The sequence below is a fragment of the Hippopotamus amphibius genome, chromosome 17, assembly GCF_030028045.1.
Source record: "Hippopotamus amphibius kiboko isolate mHipAmp2 chromosome 17, mHipAmp2.hap2, whole genome shotgun sequence".
Classification (NCBI taxonomy): domain Eukaryota; kingdom Metazoa; phylum Chordata; class Mammalia; order Artiodactyla; family Hippopotamidae; genus Hippopotamus; species Hippopotamus amphibius.
In genome coordinates this window covers 27,804,881-27,827,427 of record NC_080202.1, presented here as the reverse complement: position 1 = coordinate 27,827,427, position 22,547 = coordinate 27,804,881, and the positions used below count along the sequence as shown (strand labels likewise).

The window sequence follows — 22,547 nt, the reverse complement described above, 5'->3', positions numbered from 1 at the left end:
CACTCCCATCCCACTCACCTCTTCTGTTCCCTCTAATCGTCCTGCCATTTCCTAACCACACCATGATTCTGTGCCACTGCACACCCAGACACTTCTGCCTGGAATGCCTTTAACCATTCCCTTCCCTTGGCAGACCTACACATCCTTCTACCAAGAGCCAGCTTGTCCAGAAAGTTATCCCTAACCACCCTCTCCCCAGACTGTTGAGGGTGCCCCCACTCTAAGCCTGCCTCTATCACAGTACTTCCCTTAGTGCACTATATCCTCCTACTGACTTGTCTGTCTCCCCCATTGGACTGTAATCGCCTTGAGGGCTAGGATCTGGCTTTCTCATATTCACATCCCCAGCACTTTACATCATCTGATGCCTAACAGGGCAGCACTGAAAGTCGGATAAGTCAGTCAGCCAAAGAGCACTAGGTTGAAAGTTGAATTTGACTTCTTATCCCAAATGTGCCAGCGATTATCTTGGTGTTGGGTGTTGGACAAATAGAAACAAAATTCAATGAACTCAGCTATGTTTATTCATTGAGATCCTATTATGTATATATCCGTCCAATAAGTCCACATAATTCTTCTTCTCACTGTCTATGGGCCACTGTCTTACTATCGAGATTTAAATATTACCAATGACCTTCCTGTCCTGCCTTGTTATCTTAGAATAGATAAAGACTTTCAGAATCTGGAGAGCTTCATCTTCCCACAAGTGAGTGACCTCTTTTGAATGTGCAAAATAGCAGTCTCATTCTTCATTTTTAACTGTGAATGTGACAAAGTCTTCTTTATTAAATAAATTATTGCAATCATTCATTTAAGACGTCTGTATTGGAAACCTAAGTGCCATTTGCTCCCATGGACTAAGATAAGAGGCATGGGTGAATCTGCCAGTTGAACAGATGAGCTGTAAAACACTCAACAAACATTTTAGGTCCAAGCTACTGATTTAAATATGTTTTGTGAGTGTTGAAAATTTAGAGACATCACATATACGCAGAAATGTTGAAACCAAAGGCAACAAACAAAATAGAAATAACTACAGCACAACTTCCAAGAAAAGTAATTAGCCCCTTCAAATAGCTCCAGCTAGGATATACATCGCACACTGTGATGTGTAAGCTTTCAGAGGGATCTGGGGGAAAAAAATACATGTATGTTGCTTACACAATGAAGGGTTTCCTTTAATACCCTGAAGCCCATTTGGGATCTCTGGATCCCAAGTAAAGAACCCCCATATGAACATATGGAGGTTTGTGCCCTCAACATCAGCTAGTCTGATCATCCACACAGAAGCAGAATCTGGGTCTGGGAATGGAGGACGGGGCTCTTTGTCTCCCTGAGAAGCTCTGAAAAGCTTATTATTCTTGCCTTGATGGGAGAACCTAAAGACTGAATTTTTCAGGATCAATAAACGCACCTTGGTGAGTAATTTACAGTAGAATGTGAAAGCAAATACAGAAGGGAAGTGCCCCAAACAGCACATTCCCCTTGGTGAGACACAAAGGGAAGAGGACTATGGTTAGCTGCTCCTAAGGTGGTCTCGTTCTTTCTTTTCTTTTCTTTCTTCCTTCCTCCCTCCCTCCTCATTTCTCTCTCTCGCTCTCTTCCTTCCTTCCTTCCTTCCCCTTCCTTTCTTCTTTCCTTATTTATTTCTATTCTCCCACAAATTCCTCTGGATCCTAGGGAACAACTCCTGCTTTGGAGTTGGTTTGTTCCCAGGCTCTTCGTCCTCTCTCTTACCTCAGTTTAAGCATCTCTAGCCAGAGGAGAGAGAAACAGGTGAAAAAAGACATGGGCCTTATTCAGGACCGGGGAGGGCTACAGTAGGCTACTGGAGGGGGGTGAAGGAGGAATATCTGGCAATAGTGAGGTTACATAACATGAAACAGCCTAAAAATATGTGCCAGCAATTTACATGAGTTTTCTGTGATTGTTTACATTGCTGTTTTTTGTTTTTTTTTAAATCAGTACTTATCTTGGGCACCACAGCCACATGTAGCTGATGTGAAAATACGGAACACCTTCACGAGATTCACAGTCCCCCAGCATCAGTACAATCCCCTGTTCTGCTCAGTGGTCACCACCCACTATCCTCAGTCCCTCTTGAAACCAAAACAAGGAAATCACAGTGTTGGTGACAATTCTGGCCTTTGGGGAAAAGAGGCAGAGGTGCCAACCAGGAGCCCTGCCTTAGGTTCACTGAATAGAAGTCAAATATTACGAATACTTTCTGCAAACTCTTCACAGTTGGGGCTTTCTCTAGCTTAAAAGACCTCAACATGGTTATCAGTCCATTTATCCCTTTCTCCTCATATGGGCTTGGGAGGAAGACAAAAGAGACAGGGGTTCAAACCCAGATTCTGCACTGAGAAGCTGTGTGGCCTTAAGCTAGTTATTTAAAAGTTTTGCATCTCAGTTTTCTCATTTGTGAAATGAGACAAATATTATCTATGATATAGGATTGTTAGGAGGATTAAGAAAAATACTTAGAAGTAAATCAAAGTACCCCAATAAACATTAATAGATGTTTTCCCGGTATCCTCCAAAATTCATTAGCTTCCTGTAAACCATTACCTGTTTTCGTCTAATTCAGGATTTTCTTTTTACCTTTTATCTTTTGTAACATTTTACACATGCCATATTTTAAAAGGCAATCTGTAACCTTTTGAAAAATAATTGGCGCAATTTTCATAGGAAAAACTGCCAACCACATCTTTGCCAATGGTTCTCTGCTGTTGTCAGAAAACACCAAGCCTAACTCGGCATCAACTATACTATTTACTGGGACACTTGAGGTACCTATAGCTACTGTTCTCTGGGGAATATGCTGGAATTCATGGCCCCTCGTTAAAATGTGCTCTCAAACAACACAGTGTCGATAAGGTGAAAAAGGTGCTGTACACATTTTACTGTTTCTTGGGGTCCAGCTGACAGAAGTGTTTTCTCACTTTGACTCAGGAAGGAGGGGATGTAAGTGTCTGGCATTTTATTCAGTTAACAGCTATTTTTGGAACTATTATTACTCCATACAGTAATATAGACACTGTGGGGGATGCAAAAATGAGTCAGACACAGTGTCTTCCCTGAAGAAAATTAAGGGGACGATAAAATGCTCATTTAACACAGTCTTTCTGAATGCCTACAATGTGTGATCCTCTTTTATACTCTGGGGATACAGTTGGGAGGGAAAAAAGACAAACTTATGAAGCTCATACTTCTTGAATAAACAAGTAAATTTAAATAAGACAATTTCAGACAATGATAAGTACCAAAAATAAAGAAGGATAATGTATTACAGTGTGATGCAGATGAGCTTGGGAGAAATAACTTCATAAGTTAGAGAAGAAGAAACAGGCAGATGAAGCAAAATGGGTAGCACAGTAGGACAAGGGCTTCCAAAGAAGTAGGCAAGCGCCAGGTCATGACTCTGTGTAGACTAGGGGTCTACAAACTCTTTCTATAAAGGGTCAGATAGTAAATATTTTAGGCTTTGCAGGCCACATGGTCTCTATTGCAACTGTTCAAATCTGCCATTGAGACAATATGTAAAAGAATGGGGTTGTGTTCCAATAAAATCTTATTTATGGACACGGAAATATGAATTTCATATAATTTTCACAACTTACAATATATTTTGATTTTTTTTTTTTCAGTGTAAAAAACATTCTTAGCTCATAGGCTATACAAAAACAGGTGGTAGGCTGGATTTGGCCTACAGGGTCTCAGTTTGCCAATCCCTGTTGTAAACTATGTTAAGGTGTTTGGATTTTATTCCAAGGGCACTTATAATGTTTCAATGAAGGAAAGTATTGTGATATTATTTATGTTCTGAAGAGCCTGTCTGGCTTCAGTAGATTGTAGGCAAGGGGAGTGCGTATGAACAGAGACGGAGAGAACTTCTGGTTCACCTCTGAGACTGTCCTGGGAATTCCAGTATGAAATGATGGCAGCTTGGATAACAGTGACTATAATGGAGTTTAAAAAAATTAAAAGGAGACAGACTTGAAATATATTGTCCAGGTAGAGTTGAAAATACATTGTATGAATCATTACAATACAGAATAGAGAGTATTAACATCAGGAGAAAATGACAGATAAAATTACTCCAGGGAATCAGGGAGAATGACCAGGGTTGAAGGAGCACAAGCCTTTCACTCAAGTAGATTCTGACAAGAGGAGATGGGAGAGGCATCAGGCTGGAAAGACAAACTGTTTCCTAAAAGTTTGTGTGGTGATGGGGAAAGAACTTTGGTCTGAGATAGACTTAACCTCTCTGAACCTCCTGTCCTCATCTGTAAAAATGGTCCATAATATTAAAGTGTAAGCTTCTTAAGGCCAGGGACCATATCACTTGCCTCTCCATATCCCCACAACCTAGCTGAATGATAATCTAATATCAATTCAATAAATATTTATTAGCCTATTATATGCTATGGCCTATGCTAGCTATTAGGGAATATATATTCATAGCAATTGTCCTCACAGAGTTTGTAAGATTAAAGAGATAACTGCACTAATAGGTAATTACTGTGCTACAAAGGGACAGTATTATATCTCTGAGATATATTACAGGGACGTTAATTTTATCTTCGGATCAGAGAAGGCTTATGCGCAGAAGTGACATTTACACTGATTCCTGAGGGGGAAAGAAGGGATATTTATGAAAGTCAGAAAGGAGAAAACATTTCCAGCAAAATGAACGGTATGTGTGCAGAAGAAGAAGCCTGACATGTTTGAGGATCTAAAAATCAGAGAGAGAAAGAGAATTCATCGGTGCAATGAGACTGAAGCTACAAGATGGAGAAGGCCCATGTTACCCAGGCCCTTGCAGGCCAGGATATAGATTGAGGATTTTATCTCAGGCTCAATAAGAAGTTATAGGTGAGTTTTGGGTTCACACAGACCTGGCTTTAACTTCCAGTTATGCCACTTGTTATATTGGTACAATTACTGAATGAATGACAGCCTATCTTGTAGGAATATTGTGAGAAAAAAAATTACAAAATTATCTGTGAAAGAACCTGGTCAATTTTAAGTGTTAGGTTTCCTTTCCTGGAGCACAGGGCAAATGCAGGGAGTAGTGCAAAACAAGGCTCAGAAATTAGGTTAAACGCCCAGCAAAGAAGTCCTTATTTTATAGATTGTAGGAGCAAAATGGAATTCTGAGGACTGTCCCTCAATCATCAATGTCCACATATAAACCCACTCAATTTGACTCAAGCCAATCCCACTCTATTTGAGCCTAGACTCCATACTTCTATAAGAGACTGGGGTGGGTGTCCAAAAATCAATACGGCATGAGTCCTTTCCATAAGGAGTTTAATTATCTTATAAGGAGGAACATGGGATGTGAAAAATGAGGCATGTAGTAGATTTACAACAGCTAAGATATGGAAACAAGTGTAAGCGCCCACCAATAGATGAATGAAGATGTGGTACCACACACACACACACACACACACACACACACACACACACACACTAGAATACTATTCAACCATAAGAAAAGATGAAATGGTGCCATTTGTGACAACATGGGTTGGCCCTTGAGGGTATTATGCTAAGTGAAATAAGTCAGATGGAGAAAGACAAATATTGTATGCTTTCACTCATATGTGGAATACAAAAAAAGTTTAAACAAAATAAACTAACAAAAGAAACCAAATAAAAACAAATGCATAGACATGGAGAAGAGAATAGTGGTTACCCAAAAGGAAGTGGGGGGAGGGCAAAACAGATAAAGGGGGTCAATTGTATGGTGACAGATGGAAACTAAATTTTTGGTGGTGAACACACTGTAGTGTGTACACAGGTAGAAATATGTTATACACATGAAACCTATATAATGTTGTAAACCAATGCTACCTCAATATTTTTTTTAAATGGGTAGGAAAATGCCCTCCATCCCCAAAGCCAAATAGAGTACCTTCTCCGAATGAAAGTTGTCATCTGGCAATATTTTTGCTTTTGAGCCTGTGGCTGTTTATTTTAATTCCATGAGGATTCCAACGGGATTCAGAAAGCTGTGAATTGATCACATTATTTTGGACCTTGTGTGTGTAAATCAGACAGGTGATCCTGCGCTTCCCTACTTTGTATCCTTTAGAAAGTAAAACAGCTTGTCAGAGTTCTCTCCCTGCAGAAACAAAAGAAAAACAAAATCTCAGCATCCCAGGAAGCTTCACCGAGCAGCTCTTACCCCATGGAACAGGCGTTAGATGCTGTCTGTTCTCAGAGGAGTGAGGGGCGGCAGTCCCAGCCTTCAGATCTCTAATTGTCACTTGGTTTCGAGTCCCTGCTATTGTTCAGCTTTATCCACTGCAGCCTTTAAAAAGCTTATACTTAACTTAATGAGCAAAAATTATCTGGACATTTTCTCGAAAAGTAGTCTACAACAACTGAAAATCTACCTGGACATCTTATAACTCAAGGATATGGCAGTGTTCCAACGAAAAAGGAAAAGTGAGAGGCTTGTCTGAATTAGTTACCGATGTTCCCATTTTCAGTCCACAGTGTCTTCAAAGTGCCCATTCATAAAACCCAGATAATCATGAAATAAAATATAATAATCTATAGTAATAAAATATAATAAAGAATACAATAATAAGGAAGCCCAGATAATCCTGTTTAGGCATGGAGCTCTTTCAGGTCATCAGAAGCAGTGGACTGAGATGTTTTGTCATACATACAGTCTACATTTAGGTTTCTGTTGGCCAGCCCCTGATTCTGCCATCCTTGTCGCAGTCAAGTCCACAGATTCCTGCCCTACAGGCTGTATGCTGTGCTGATTTCTTGGCCAGTCCTGGCTTGGGCAGGAAAAACTGATGCACGGGGTGTGAGCACCTGTACTGCCCAGTGCCCAGGTCTTGGCCACTGAACAGATCTCCCAGATGGTGACTGCTTAGTAAATGAACTAAGATTCCCTCACTGTGCCACTTCTGCCTCCTAAAGGGGCACATGTACCTCATTTTCATCTCCTGCTAACAGAATATTACCTAAGTTACGTCTGAGAAATCCCCTTGGACACTATACCCTTCCAGTCAGGATACATCCACCCTAAGAGTCTATCCATCTGAGCAACCACCTAGCATTTATCCAGCGGTGTGATGGTAAATGTTTAACAATTGGATTTCTGGGGGAAAAAAGTATACACACATACACACACACACATACACACAAGTGTTCTATAAATTTTACTGATAGAAAGAATATATAGCACATAATTTACAAATAATAATAGTAAAATATGCCATAAACTTTTTTTTATAAATTCCTCATAGCCTATCAATTCTCCCAAAATGCTTGTTTATTTTCATGCAATTAACAGATGAGTGAGTATAGTTACCATGTAAATGTTGGTTGATATTTTCATTTATTTTAAGGAATTAAGACAAAAATGAAACAATACAGACAAATTATAACTTCACTCTTTCATCAATGACATTTTTTGTTGAATCAAGTGACAGTTTTAGAATACTGGAAGAATATTTCCTCAACCGTTTTGTGCTACTCACAGAAGCTTGTAACTTTAATCTGAATTATTAACATTTGCTCCATCACTTTCTTAAGTCTAGACCAGTGGTCAGCAGATTTCTCCTATAAAGGGCCAGAGAGTAAACACATTAGGCTTTGTGGACCACATATGGTCTCTGTCACATATTTTTCGTGTGTGTGCACACGCGCGGAAATGTAAAAGCCAGACCTCAGGTCAGATTTGGGTTTTGGAATTATAGTTTGCTGATACCTGGTTTAGACAGTCCACAAAATAAAAAATCCAGCTTTGGTTTAATAGTGTTTGCTGATTTCTATACTGCAAATGTTCCCACTACAGCCAATTTCAAGCTACCAATGTGATGTCACTAAACAGACTGGGAAGATAAGTGCAGTAGTACATCATTATATGCTATTTCCACCATACAGGTAAAATAAGTATCAATAATCTCAAGAGCATAATTAATAGTAAAATGCAATAAATTAGCGAGTCATGAGTTTTGAGTATTTACTGTCTTTAGCATAACTTATTTAACTTTAAGTTTATACAATTTAATTTTTAATGATCGCTGTGTTTAACTACCAGCTGGCAAAATTCCTGAAATTTTAACAATCAGCTCTTGCGAGCCATATGGGTCAACTCCAGCACCCGCTGGATTTATCCCATCTAAATGTGGATGGAGCCAAGCTCTGACTTTCTCCTTCTCCCACGTTGTGCTGCCTCTAAAAGCTGCCCCATCATATCACCTAATCTTAGATGTGATATGAGGGGATTCTACACTTTGTACTTTGTGATAAACTTGAGACCTTCCCAACTCTTAATCTAATGTTCTAGGAAAACCAGTAGGTGAATCTACTAAGGAAAGAGATCCTATAAACACAAAGAAAAAAAGTGATTTTTATATGGTCTGGGGCTTGGGGGTTACCTCCAGTAACTCCACTAGTGCAGATCATTCAGACTTTTTCATCCCCAAACAGCAGAAATTACTGTAGGAATTTTTGTTTAAAGGCACCCCGGTTAAGAGACCAAAAAAGTACAAGAGGTGAAGCGCCATGAATCTCATTGAAGACATTAGGCTGGCAGCAGCTGGGCTTCTGGAAGACTGGTATTCTTTCAACAAACATTTCCTGCCAGGCTTGGAAAAAGAGAAAGAACTCTTAGTAGTAAGAATCACAAAAATTACAGTATCTTTTATTTAGAAAGCAAAGAGGATCAAGAGAAAGAATAAATTCAGATAGCCATAACAAGAGAGCCATTAGGAGATAAATGAAGGAGCAAATAGATGAGATTGTGGATCTGACTTTTTTGTTGTTACTTGGGGTATTATCTACTTTTTAAACTTGAACATTTAGAATCTCAGCATCATGTCTGTATCTGTAGATAGCGCTGTCATATGGCAGGCACAACTAAGATGGTACACACTGTACACAGGTAGGGGCATATTACTTTTATAGATGGTGGAATCTGACAATAAATAAATGAATATAGCCTTCCAATTCCAACTGTGCTCTTAATCTTCTAGAAGTAGTAGATGCAGGAAGGATTTACTAGTGTCCAAAGGATGGGGGGGAGCCTATTGCCCGTAATTTAAATCATTGTTTTTCTAGCGAAATTTAATTTGGGAAAAAAATGTTTTTCTAATTAACTGGAAGACTGTGTGCTATGCAAACAATAAAGATTCTTGTTTGAAAGTAATGCATGCCCCTGCTCCTAGAACTACCAAGGGAATTTAAAATATAAAATGCAAGCGGCTCCAACCTCGTATTTTGCCAGAGCTAAAAAGAATTCCCAGATCCAGAGTTTTCACGTCAGTTCCCAATTTAAAACCCACAAGCCTTGAACGGGTTCATGCTGCAGCAAGACACATCATCTCATCTCTAGAAATGACTGTGCTTGATCTTTCTCTGGGTTTCTCGGCACATCCCTCCCTCCCTCTTTCTTCCTCTTGTGCTATGGTTGGCCTGAAAGGTTAGAAACTGCACAATTAGATGGATCAGGAGAAGATTTCATAATGCTCTGCTGCTGAGCTGGGCGGTCCTAGCCAAATTCCAATCATTAGCTAAGGCGCCAGGGTGAGTGTGGCCAGTAAAAATGCTGTTTTGGTTCCACAGAAGTACTGATAAAGAATAGGAAATAAATTCTTATTTTGGGGGTCCTCGGAGGCAGTATGGACAAGTGAAGAGTCTAGGATGCTGGGAATCTAGAAGCGAGGAATTAATCTCCATCTCAAATACTTACTGGGCAGCTCAAACAACTTCCGTTCTCTTTTGACTGTATTTTTTCTATTCTAACACTGTTTCTTTATTCTATAAGTACCAGAGTCAGATTTCTGTCTACCTTAGTCTTCAAGCATTCCAAAGTCAGGAATCAAGTATTCAATTCACCCAACATATACTGAGCCACCTATACTGCGCCAGGTGCTGTGATAGATGCTTTGGAAACTGGTATTAATGCAACCTGGTTCATGCTCTCAAAGAGCTTATAGACAAAAGAGGAGAGAGATCTCTTAAATACAAAACAATAAAGCAAGTGCAGCATAAGAGACATATTAAAATTGCTATGGGAAAATTGGCAAAGGAGTCTCCCTCAGAAAGCCAAGGAAAGCTATGGAAAGGAAGGGTCCTCTGAATGAAGGGGGAAGGAGAGCATACCAAATGATAAAACAGCATAAGCCATGGGTCTGAGGTCGAGTGACCAGTGAGGCTCAAGTGGAAAGCTTGGGTAGGGTCTGGGCAAGAGGCAAGAGGATAAACTTTTATAACCTGTCTTCCTGGTGTGTGAAAAGGATAAAACAACTCTAGACTTTGAGGCATTTGAGATTCGAGGGAGAACCTGGACAATAGCAGGTTTTAGATTCTTTTTTAACCAACTGAATAGAAATTAGACGTTGCTGCAATGTTATCTCTGTATGCCTTTACTTTTGCAGTCTTCACCTTTCAAAAAGCTGGCCTGAAGAGTATCATTACTCTTCAGTTATAATACTGTTATAACTCTTCCAGGTTTGTTAATCACACAGTCCACACCATGAGGTTTGAAATTTACCGGCACTCTGACGAAATTCTCTGTACACCCTAACAATTCCAGTCATGAATTTTCTACTCTTCTCACTGATTCTAGGACATTTCTCCTCACATTATAGACTTCAAATGACAAGGTCAAACCTTCAGGAGCTCTTTATCTTCTTAGGCTTTCGGTCTGTGGCTTATGTAGCTGCCATCAGGAAAATGGTGATGGTTCAGGTAGAACTCTCTTGCCCAACTGCTCTACATTTCTAAAGCTTAGATAAAAATGAAATATTTGTTAAAATAAAACATCACATTTAAAATATTCATAGCTGTTTGATACAAATATAGTGAATCACAGTTTGAGCCACAGCCAAATTTTAAGAAATACTAACATCTAGGTTTGTCTGGTACCTTTCTTACTAATGTTCAACTGCTATGAGCCATTGCATGACTGAACCCTGCTTCTATTTCCCAGACCTAAGTAGAAACAGTTGCCCTGATCTTTATCTTAAAACTATGTCTTATACAGTTTTAAACTTTATATACATGGCTCCAATTCTTCAGGGATTTAGAGCAGACTTTTAAGTGATTTTTCTCATGGCTTTAATATTAAGTCTTTAAGCTACCTACATATAACTTTCCAGTGAGACCATGCTAAGTTGCCTTCTTAGAATTCTCAGTTGGCTCTCAAAGTGATTCCTGATCACTCTATTTCAAGAAGTGAGCAGAAGCTCCTTTCTTTATGTCAAAAGAGTCTACCAACCCAAGGAAGTACATAGAGGGAAAAAACTATAGATTGCCCCAGAATAGGCTGGCCATTCCAACACGGAGAATTTTTTTCCTTCCATGTGAAACTTTTCTTTCTCTAGACCCTTCCACTTTGAAACCTAAACATATTATAAGATCTAATTAGACTTAAATGCTTAAGACTTTCTATTAACTCCTAAAGAGGACCACACCTCCCTACAAACCTGCTTCTATTTGTTTTTTGACTTGTTTTTCAAGAAGCCAGGCCCTCTCTTCCACCTGAAACATGCTTTGTAGAATATATTTCAATAGAACATGACAGCTTTTAATCAAAAATAAATGTTGTTTCTTCAGAAATTTTAAAGATTGCATCTTTGAGCAATCTTTCATTAAGCAATTTTTCATTAATCATTTCTCAAATAATCTGATCTTGTTCCCACTAATCCCTAGCTCTTCTTTTTGGGATGTTACCCTGAATCCTTAGCCTGAAATCAGAAGTTCTTGATCCTCAGCCTTGGGCTTGGGGCTTCACCACATCAAGTCAAACATGCATGTCTCAATGGCAAGTAAAGATATTTTTGTTTCTAGAATTTTCCCATATTCTTTGTTCTTTCTAGATGTCCTTGCACATGTGCTACTAATTTTCATTTTGTTTGTGATAATTCCCTCAATGATTGCTTTTTTTAGCTTAAAATAATATGCAACATTATTCTCTGATTACAAACCCTCTCTAATTTGACTTCAAGAAACTTGGCTTTTTTAAGAGCTAGAAGCTCATAAATAAAACATTTAGGAAAAAATTATACATATATACACATATATATAAAATAATACATATTTATGTTTTAGAATATTTATTTATAATACACACACACATATGTTTTAGAATATGTATTTATAGTAAGGTATAGGCTTGATTTGAGAGTAAACATATAACCTTAATCATTTGATTCTAATTAGATTTTACAATATGCCTGAGAGTTTCAAAGGGCAAGCATCTAGAAAAGGAAAAGTTTCACGTGGAAGAAAAATATCTCCATGCTGGAAAACAAGTCTATTCTGGATGTGTGTGTGTACATATGTATATACATACAATAAAACAAACATATATGTATTTGATTTGTAAAATATTTAGTAAGCATCTTCTACGCACTGAGCACGCAGATCCACATGTGGATCTAGAGAGGGAAAAAATGACTAACACTTTTCTTATTCTCAAATTTCTCACAATCTAACAAGAAAAAGAAGCCTAATATATGTGTAATAAATCTTGTTTTTATATAAATAAAGGACTTGGGGGACACAGAAAAAGATGTATTTAATTAATTATTCCTGAGCAATTTAGAGGATTAGTAGGGTTTTGACAAGCAAAGGTTGGAAGATGAACACAAGACAGAGGCACAAAAATACACAAAATAATAATCAGGTAATAGAGATTCATAAAACAAGGACTTTGTTTTGGGAAATGGCAGGACATAAGGATAGCAGAGTAAGGCTGGGACTAGATTATGAAGGTCCTTGAATGCCTTCATAATCATTTTACTTTGAAATATAAGATTTCATTTTACTTTGAAATCACCTGGACACTATGAAAAGATTTTAAGAGGAGAAACTAAACAATTAGATCTGCATTTTTTTTTTTCCTCCCTCGTTCACTAGAACTCCCTGACCACTCAGGGCTGCTCTACACTCTTTAGACACACACTCCTGCAACTTCTTGTACCTTTGCTTATTCATACTGCTTCTGCTCTGACTGCTTTTACATTCCACGTCCATATCTAGAAAGTTTTTAAGGTCCATGCTCAAAAAGATCTGCACTTTAAAACTATAATTCAGGCTATAGTAGGAAGATTGTGATATAAGGATAAGGAGATGAAAAGAAAAATCAATTAGAAGAGTTTATCAATTAGGCCTACAAAAAATCAATTGCAGAGTTGATGCTCATTATTTTAAGGGTCGACTCTAGAACAGCTTCAGTGTGAGGGGGAGAGGGAAATTTATAGGAGACATTTAAAAATAGAACTTACTGGGTTTAGTAATCAACTGGTTGTAAGGAATTGGGAAAAAAGAGGAGGCAAGGAAGCACTGAGTTTTGGGGTTGGCTGAGTGGATGTGTGGCAATACCATGAGCTAAAATTGAGAAAACAGAGGAGAAACACATTTCGGTAAGGAAAAGCACTGAGTTGAGTACTTCCACTCAAGTGGAGCGGGGACACCCAGGTGGAAATTTACAGGAAGAAGTGAGAGCCCCGGAGAGAAACTAGACCTAAAATTATAGTTTCTAGAGTCATTGTTGGAGCCATAAAAGTGGATAAGGTCACTACCTGGGACAAGCATGTGGAATGAAAAAGGAGTCAAACCCTCAAGGAACATCACATCAAATGACAAAGAAAAGGAGGAACCAGGGAGAGGCTGAGAAGAGGAAACTGGGAAGCAGGAGAAGCAGAAGAGAGGGTGCAACCAAAACCAAGGGGAAAGAAAGTTGCGAAAAAATAGGGGAGGCCAAAGTGGCAGGATTTCCCAAGAAGATTTTGTGGATCATCAAAGCACTAGAAATTTTAGGAGAGCAATTTCAAGAGAGTGAGGAGAGCAAGACAGATTCGCAGGAACATAATGAAGAGAAATAGAGGATGCCGGGGCAGCAACTCTGAAGCAAGAGACTGTGTGACTCTAGGGGAGCAGCAGGATTCTGAGATGGTTTGGCTTAATTTTGAAGTATTTAAGTGTCATAGAGAATATAATTTAAATCTTAAGGCCTATAGCTTGTTATCATGAGGTTTAGAAACATTCAGGCTTTGTCTCCCATGTAACTTAATCTCCTGCTTCATTCAGGATTGCCTCAAATCCTGACGTGTACAAACGGTCACTTAAGACACTTTTTATAGATGATGTACAATTTCTCTCTCCCGACCATGGTTTTTCCAACCAATGGAAAATGTTATGAAAGAGCATGTCTCACAGTAAAATGGGGTGTTACAATCTGAGTGTGAGATTTAACTGTGAATGAACACTCACTTTGTGGATGTCAGGTGTGTGGGGAGCACTGAAGAGGTGAAGTGAGCCACAAATCCCAAATTCTCCAGCTGAAAAGAGGCCAATGAAAAAAGCCTGGAAGACAGTATCAGGGAGGAGGAGGAAAGCCAGGGGAGCAGGATATGAGACACTAAAGGAAGACAGTGATTCCAGAAGGAGGAGTCAAATTATGTGGAAGGAAATGAAAGGAGGCTTCTTTATTTGGGATGAGAATGCCCCTGGCATCTTGAAGTAGCACTCTCAGTAAAATGGTGAAACGGAAACTAGATCTGGGGAACAAATAGAAGGTCATATCCTAATGAACCCTTCACTTCTCAATGCAATAAATAACTTATCTTCCATATACAATGAACTTTTATATATAATGTGCCTGAGCACGTGTGTGTGTATATACGTATATACATACATACACATATGTATATTTAAGGTATATTAATCACTGTTGAATTATTGCTTTTTTCCCCACGTTTGCTTTAAAAAATAATGGTGAACTTGGAAACTGACTTATCCCAAGGAGAATTGTTACAAGTGCCAATACAAGGAAAAGAGGGAAAACTTTCTGTTTTTGAGAGAGATTATACTCTAGAGTTTCTATGATGCTTCTTGATAGATGACTATTCTCTCTCTTTCTTTCTCTTTCCCTCCCTCCCTCCCCTTCTTCCCCCTTCCCCTTTCCATCCAGTGGAATGGAGCATGTCTAAGGACTTTTGTCCTTTGGCTGGAGAAATCATCATGGAAAACCTGCAGACCCTGAGATGCACAATCACAGGACTTACAACGGTAAATGCCAAATCTTCCTGTTAGACTTCCCATTCCGCTACCCCTCATGTTTGTGCTGAGATGTTCATAGCAAATGCCTACTTTGGAAGCAACAGCCAACACCCAGTCCTCTGGCAACAACTGCCACTCGTTAAGCGTGATATGTCTGGTATCCATAATCTGAACCCCACAAAGGAGTGAGCAGACAGCATGAACCACTTTGTAAGCTGCCATGTTCTGCAGAGATCAGAAAAAGACTGGCCTCACGCAAGCCTTGAAAGCTGCTGCTTTCTGGATCATAGTCTAATCTTCAGGGAGGGATCAAAGGCTCTAAGAGATCCAATTTTGACTCCCTGTCTGATGGTAAAAATAACAGCCTCATCTAACCCTCACCCCCACAGCCTTGGTTGAGATCAGTCATCAATTGGAGTCACACAATTTCCTGAGAGAAATCCTTTCCCCTTGATTAAAAAAAAAAAATCTGTCTAAATGTGCTTTCACAAAAAAGAAACTATATATGGTGGCACTACATTTCTCAGTAACCTGAACCAATTTAAACTGAATGAAAAACTGGAACAAACTGTGGTTATTTGTTTAACCAATCTAAACTTAAAGGTTAATTACTTATAGGACTATAAACTATATGAGCATACGAAATGCAGAAAATAAAAACACCTAACAAATCAGTCCAGACTGGAACAAACACTATATTTCCTCAAACAATTAAACGCAACAAAACCAGATCGTCAAATCTTTTTTTTAATTGAAAAAGCTTTTAAGTAAAATTAAATTAAACCTGTATTTTTTTATCCTATTCAAATAATTAATATCTTAGGACCTTCATATGTGAGAGGGAGAGGGAGAATTTTCTTGTTGTTTTTCTAAAAGGTTAGTCAATTAAAACAGCTATCTGTAAAGCATAATCCTGAAGCCCAGAATTTAAAAACTGTGTTAGGTTGCACCTCTTCAAGTTTGAACCAGCTTATTCTAATAGAATTCTTGGTGGTTGGGTCACCATCACAGAATCTTAACTTTTAGTCTTACTTACACATCTACACCAGGGGCCAAAACTGTGGATTAGCAGAACAAACAAACCCCTGAGTGGGTGGCCCCCAGAGATGTTATCGGCATCTGATTCCCAACCCTACAGCTCACATGATGGAAGAGGGCCAGAGAGAACCTGAGGGAATTTCTGTTGCTTAAAAGAAAAAGTGATATGGTGATAAAAATGGAAAACTCTCCATAGAGAGTTTCTCTAATATTTGAACTAATTTTTATGGGGATTAAGTTTTTCCACTTGGTCGTCCAATGAGAGCAACGCAGACACCATCCTAATCACATAAAAGCCTAGAAGTAGATTTACACTTCTACAGAATCTCCATAACCTTGAGGTACATAGAAACCCATTTTTAATGTTATAAAAATTAAGTTTATAATATGGTAAGGCCAATATTATTAAATCCCTAGCAAGGGCTCTACAAAGATTGCTGTTTTTTTTAACTTCAAACACCACTTTACAAATTTTGCAAGCAATACTTTAACAAGGGCTGACTTCTAAAATACCCCTTTGAGTTCACTGGGAAAAAAAAAAATTCCTCAAAGCAAAAATATAAAACCATACAAAACATTTTAAAACATTATAAGCAAACAAAAAACAACTCCTTCTTTCTTTTAATTGAAGTATAGTTTATTTATAATGTTATATTAGTTTCAGGTGTAGAATGCAGTGATCCGAAATTTTTATAGATTATACTCCATTTAAAGTTATAAAATATTGGCTATATTCCTTGTGCTGTACATTTTATCCTTATATCTTAATTTATTTTTTACCTAGTGGTTTGTACCTCATAATTCTCTTCTCCTATCTTGCACCCCTTCCCATTTTCCTCTCCCCACTGGTAACCACCAGTTTGTTCTCTATATTTGTAAGTCTATTTCTTTTTTGTTACATTCACTAGTTTATTTTTTAAACTCCACATATAAGTGATATCATACAGTATCTGCCTTTGTCTGATTTATTTCACTAAGCATAATAGCCCTCTGGGCCCATCCATGTTGTTGCAAGTGGCAAAGTTTCATCCTTTTTTTATGGCTGAGTAATAATCCATTGTGTGTTTTGTGTGTGTGTGTTCGCGTGTGTGTGTGTGTGTGTGTGTATCACACCTTCCTTATCCATTCATCTGTTAACGGACACTTAGGTTGCTTCCATACCTTGGTTATTGTAAATAATGCTATGAACATTGGCGTGCATATATCTTTTCAAATTAGTGTTTTGCTTTCTTTGGATAAATACCCATAAGTGGAATTGCTGGATCATATGGCAGTTCTATTCTTATGTTTTTGAAGAACCTCCATACAGCCACAACTCCTTAATTCTTAATGTCACAAAACATTAAAGTATCTAAACCATTGTTTTAATAATGGTCTTAAAATTGAAGTAGCACCCAAGAATTAATTTTTAAAATGTTTGAATAACTGAGTAAAGGATATTTATTATTGCCTTATTTATTGTAGCATAAAATGTGGAAATAATTTAAATGTCCACCAATGAGGGATTGGTTAAATAAATGACTATGTTTACCCAAAGTGAAGTACTATACAACCACTAAACGAATGAAACAGATCTTTAATCAATAATCTGAAAAGATGTTCATTACAACTTGTCGATTTTATAAAGCAAGTTGATTGGCTAGAAAAAGGTGATGCTAGTTGCCACAGGGGAGGAGAAAATAAGGAAAAGGAGGTAAGGGTAAGAAATTGTAGGTTTTGAGAAACATTACAGAACTATGACTTAAAAATTGGTGTATAATTGTTTGGGGGAGGTCAGGAAAAGCAACTATGATATTCCAATTTTAAAAAAAAGAAAGTACAAAGAAATTAAGAGGGCATCCCAAATATGTTTATTATCATGTAAAAACATAATAGTCAAGAAATGCTAGAAAGTTAAAGTATGGGTAGTGGGATGAACGAGTTCATCAGACACAGGATAAAGCTTCTAGGGTAAAACTGACTAAATAAAATTCCCAATGCATCGTTCTCTCTATTTCGATACATTGCAGGGCCAACAGTATTTTGTTCAAGTCTCGGCTTATAACATGAAAGGATGGGGACCTGCTCAGACCACGACACCAGCATGTGCCTTTCCTTCTAGTAGGTGGTGACTGTGAACTCTCTCAAGCCTGGCCAGGCACCAACTCCAATTCCATCCTCAGGATGCCATTGCCATTCCCTCTCCCCACGGCTTGGGACTAATAAGACCTCCTCAGAGTAGCACCTGGCCACATAATGAATGATTCCTCTGCAGAAATGTTCCCTGGGAAGCAACTCAGTGGAATGAAAGAAGAGGGAATTTGGAACCAGCAAGACTGAATTTGATACCCATTATACCTTTTATTAGCTGTGTGGCCTTCAAAATTTACTTAAACTCTCTGAGTCTCAATTCAACATCTGTAGAATGGGTCCAATCATACCCTTCACAGGGCTTTTGTGCGGATATACTGAAATGGCGCAGTAGAACTGGCTGGCCCAGAGTACATGCAGTCCATTTTAGCTCTCACCTCCCCTTCCTCACCAAAATCTAGCAAATCTTACTTACATCTGTCAGAAGAAAAGCTTTCTTATTAAACAGGCACTCTGCTACACTCTGCCACAATAAAAGTCTATAATATTTGTAACGGTGGCTGAAAAACCCAGCAAAGCCCCTTCTAATTATTTTAAAAGTAATAATTTATGCCTGGTATATTTGGTAATTCTCTATTAACCAGAAAATTTAATTAACAAGAAGAAACATCTCCAGACATACCACATGATAGATTTTTTCTGCATAATGAACCTATTTCTCTGAATTACATTTTAATTTTAAAAATATCTTCACTAATGTGATCATTTAAAATGGTATTATATGCTTCTTGTGAAAGTGAAAACTGCCCCATCTTTTGTGGAACACAATGCACTATATCAACTGCTATAAGAACATTCATTTCTTTTTACCCCATAATTATACATCTAAGAATCTAACCTAAAGAAACCTATGCTGACACACATTCATGAACAAATATGTGCACTGCAGCAACATACAGATACAGTGAAATATCATGGGTGGTGGGGAGAACAAGTGTCCGATATTAACCTCGTGGTTAAATAAAGTATCATATATATAGATCCACACTTAGAACAAAATGCAGCCACTAAAAATGGTGCTTTAAAAAACCATTCATTGTATAGAAGAAATTCTTATAAGTTTTATGTAAACAAATATCACAATTTTTTTCATATAACATTTGAACTGTGAATTTGACTATAATTAGGTAGGTGTGTCTGCATATAACAATTAAAATTTAACAGCAGATATTTGGGTTATGAGATTATAGGCTCTTTAGTTTTCTTTTTTATGTATTTGTGTATTTTTCAAGTATTATACTAACCCTTTGCCCAGGAAAAACCATGTATCAGGAGGTATATCCTGGGCTTTCAACTTTAGCGTCTCACTGAATCCTGACGACAGTCTTTGTTCCCATCTTGTGGACAAGCAGCAGCATCATCACCTGCATCACTGTCAACATCAGAGCTAACATTCATTAAACTCATTATATGCTGCATGTTAATCTAAGAACTTTACACAGATTAACTCAATCTTCATAACAAACATAGTGAGATGATTTTTATTATTTTACTGATGAGGGACCTATTAATATTGAGGTACATATAGCCCAACAACACAAAATTAGCAAGCACTGAAATCAGGTCCAAACCCTATACCCCTTGCTTTTAACCACTATGCTGTCCTCCTCTAATACTAAGGAAATCAGGATTCAGAGAGGATGTTGCCTTGCTCAGGGTCACAACTTTGGTACATGGCTGAGCCAGGATTCAAGTCTGAACTAGTCAAGACTCTGCTGTGGTGCTAATGCCCTGCTATCAGACAGACAATCAGACCAAAAGCCAGCCAACCATTCCTGACTACTGCCTCTAGTGGGTTCAGATAGCTAAATGAGGCATACGGAGCCTTGGACCACAAATACCAGAGATCTCTAAGACCCCTAAGTCCCCTAGCATTTGATGATTTAATTATTCCAGTCTTACCTGGACATCTTTCTTACTGAAGACTTACCAGAAACACAGACGGAGAATATTGGAAGATTAAGTTACTTAGGGAACCAATCTCATTCCGGGGGGGAGAAAAGACTATGTACTTTTGGAGATGGAGGGATAGAAAAGCCAAAAAAAACAAAACAAAAAAAGACCTGAAGATGGAGCAGGGGGAAACCCACTCCAAAGGCATACCCCATGCAAATTCTGATCTGCATGATATATTTACTTATAAACACCAGATGTCCCAGTTCTATAAACTTCAAATTCTATTCAAACACTCTCCCTCACAGCGCATTTGAAGAGCTCTCTCCGGAATGAAAAGAACAGTTGTCCAGGGCTGGGAAGAGTTACTTATTACTTGGTAATTAACATAGCAAATGGCAACACTTGCTAAAACAGCACATTTGATTAGTAGGGGTATCTGGCAAAGAACTGCAATCCAAACATGTCATTATAGTCGCTGCAGACATGCCATGTCACTTGGAAAGAACAATATAAAAACACTCTGGTTCTATTTATAAACAGAGTATGATATTGTGATGTCACATATATCAGTATTCAGATATTTACTAGAGGACAATGTATTCTAACATGACAGAGTAATTGGAAATTCGGTAATATGTTCCAGTAAGCTATAAAACTTTTTAAAATATTTTTACAAAAGGCCTTAATGTGTTTTTATAGACTTATGTTATATGGTATGGTACATAATAAGAGAAAAGGACCCAGACAGGCTTGTCTGAGTTACGATCAGGAAAGCCCTGATATCGCCAGTGAATGTAAGCTCTGCATTGTGTTGCAATTGAAGTGTCTCATTACCAGAACAGTGAACAGTATTATGTGGCACAATCTGCTCTTTTCCTACCACACTAAGTTTATTCCTGTCAGGTTCCTGATTTCTTAATATATTTTCAATTTTCTCCCTCATCCCCAAAGTCTCCTATTTTATGTAGTCGTCAGAACCTTCCAAACATCTATGAGAAAAACTCATTCTTTCCAAAAACCTTGGCATCATGTCCAGTGCTCACTCGGGCTGCAATTTAGCATTAGCAATTTTCTAATGTATCATAAAGTCATCAGCTCAAGCTCGCCTCTGATGTAATAGGGCTCAGCTGAAAGAGCCAGGTCCACTTCATCTCCCCCTGCACTGATGGCAGTTTTAACGCTCATCAGAATGTATTAGCATGTTCAGGGCCATACAGTAATTCAGCCACCCAGGAGTCTTACTCAAGCAAACAACATTGCTCATCTTATCTGAGTACTTCAGATACATTCATCCAACTAAGGGAACAAACTCATAACGGTCTTTGGGAATTCATGAGAGCAATGTTTATTATCACCGTGTCTAGATACCACAGACACTATACATAGTCTAAGGGCCACTTGCAGTTCGTTTCATTAAACACTTCCAAATTTCCCAGTAAAGCCTCTTTCCTAGCCCATTGTACGTAAACACCATCATGCTCCTAGCCACGATGCCTCACCAACATTTAATGAGCATCTCCAATGTGCCCAGAATAGTTTCACTTACATTATTTATTTGAAACCACAAATAACCTAAAAAGAGACTCCAAAGCTCACTTTACAGAGAAGAAATCTGAGGCAAAGGGAAATTAAGTCACAGTTTCTGCCAACAAGGAACAGAGTCCACAGAAAACACCTATGCCAATTCCGTGTCTCCAGAATTGACCACAACTAAGCCACACCACACAGACTCCAACCAAACTCCCAACCTCCTTCTCAAAAGAAAACAAAAACAAAAACATGTCCATGGTATATGGGAAATGATCGCTATATGGAGGGTCATGAGACAACGTTGTAGTCCTGGCTATGCCACCACCACCACCAACAAGCTGAATAATTTAGAACTGGAATGATTATCTCTGGGCCTCAGTCTTCTAAGAGGTAAAATGAAGAAGGGTACATGGGGGAAGGTGGGAAGGAGGAGGGATTAGAAAATCTCTGAGGCCTTCCTCTTCGAAGGGAATTATCTGCTAAGGTAAGAAATGATGTTTTCATACTCACCACTCAGGAAGTTAACTTTCCATCAATGGGTTCCCTTCTTTTTAAGTTATTACTTACGTAAGTCTTGCCACATAACATTGTGATGGATATCTAATATACCTCTCATTTAATCCTAACAAAAATCCTGCAAGATAGATACTATACCCTTTTTAATACTATAGAGTAGAGACCCTGTCAGTGTAAGTAACTTGTCTTACAGACACTGAGCTAAGAATCAGAAGAGCCATGGCTCAAACCCAGGTTTATCTGACTCCAGAACCTGCACTGTTTCTAACTATGCTGTATTACTTGGCCTTGGATGGACCAGTGTGGAATGCTTTTACCTAACTTTAACTGTCATGGCATCTGCTTAAGTTTCTAAACAAGGGAGACTCCATATTTTAAAATAACTCTAGGTA

General features: G+C 38.3%; 1 protein-coding gene across 1 annotated transcript in view; it reads left to right on the top strand.

Moving 5' to 3' along the window:
• Window positions 1-22,547, top strand: part of ANKFN1 (ankyrin repeat and fibronectin type III domain containing 1) — a 137,536-nt gene that overhangs the window by 51,880 nt on the left and 63,109 nt on the right. The window contains exons 5-6 of the mRNA XM_057715862.1: window positions 14,957-15,054; window positions 18,093-18,183. Coding sequence (XP_057571845.1) covers window positions 14,957-15,054; window positions 18,093-18,183 — 189 coding nt within the window. The remainder of the gene's footprint in view (window positions 1-14,956; window positions 15,055-18,092; window positions 18,184-22,547) is intronic.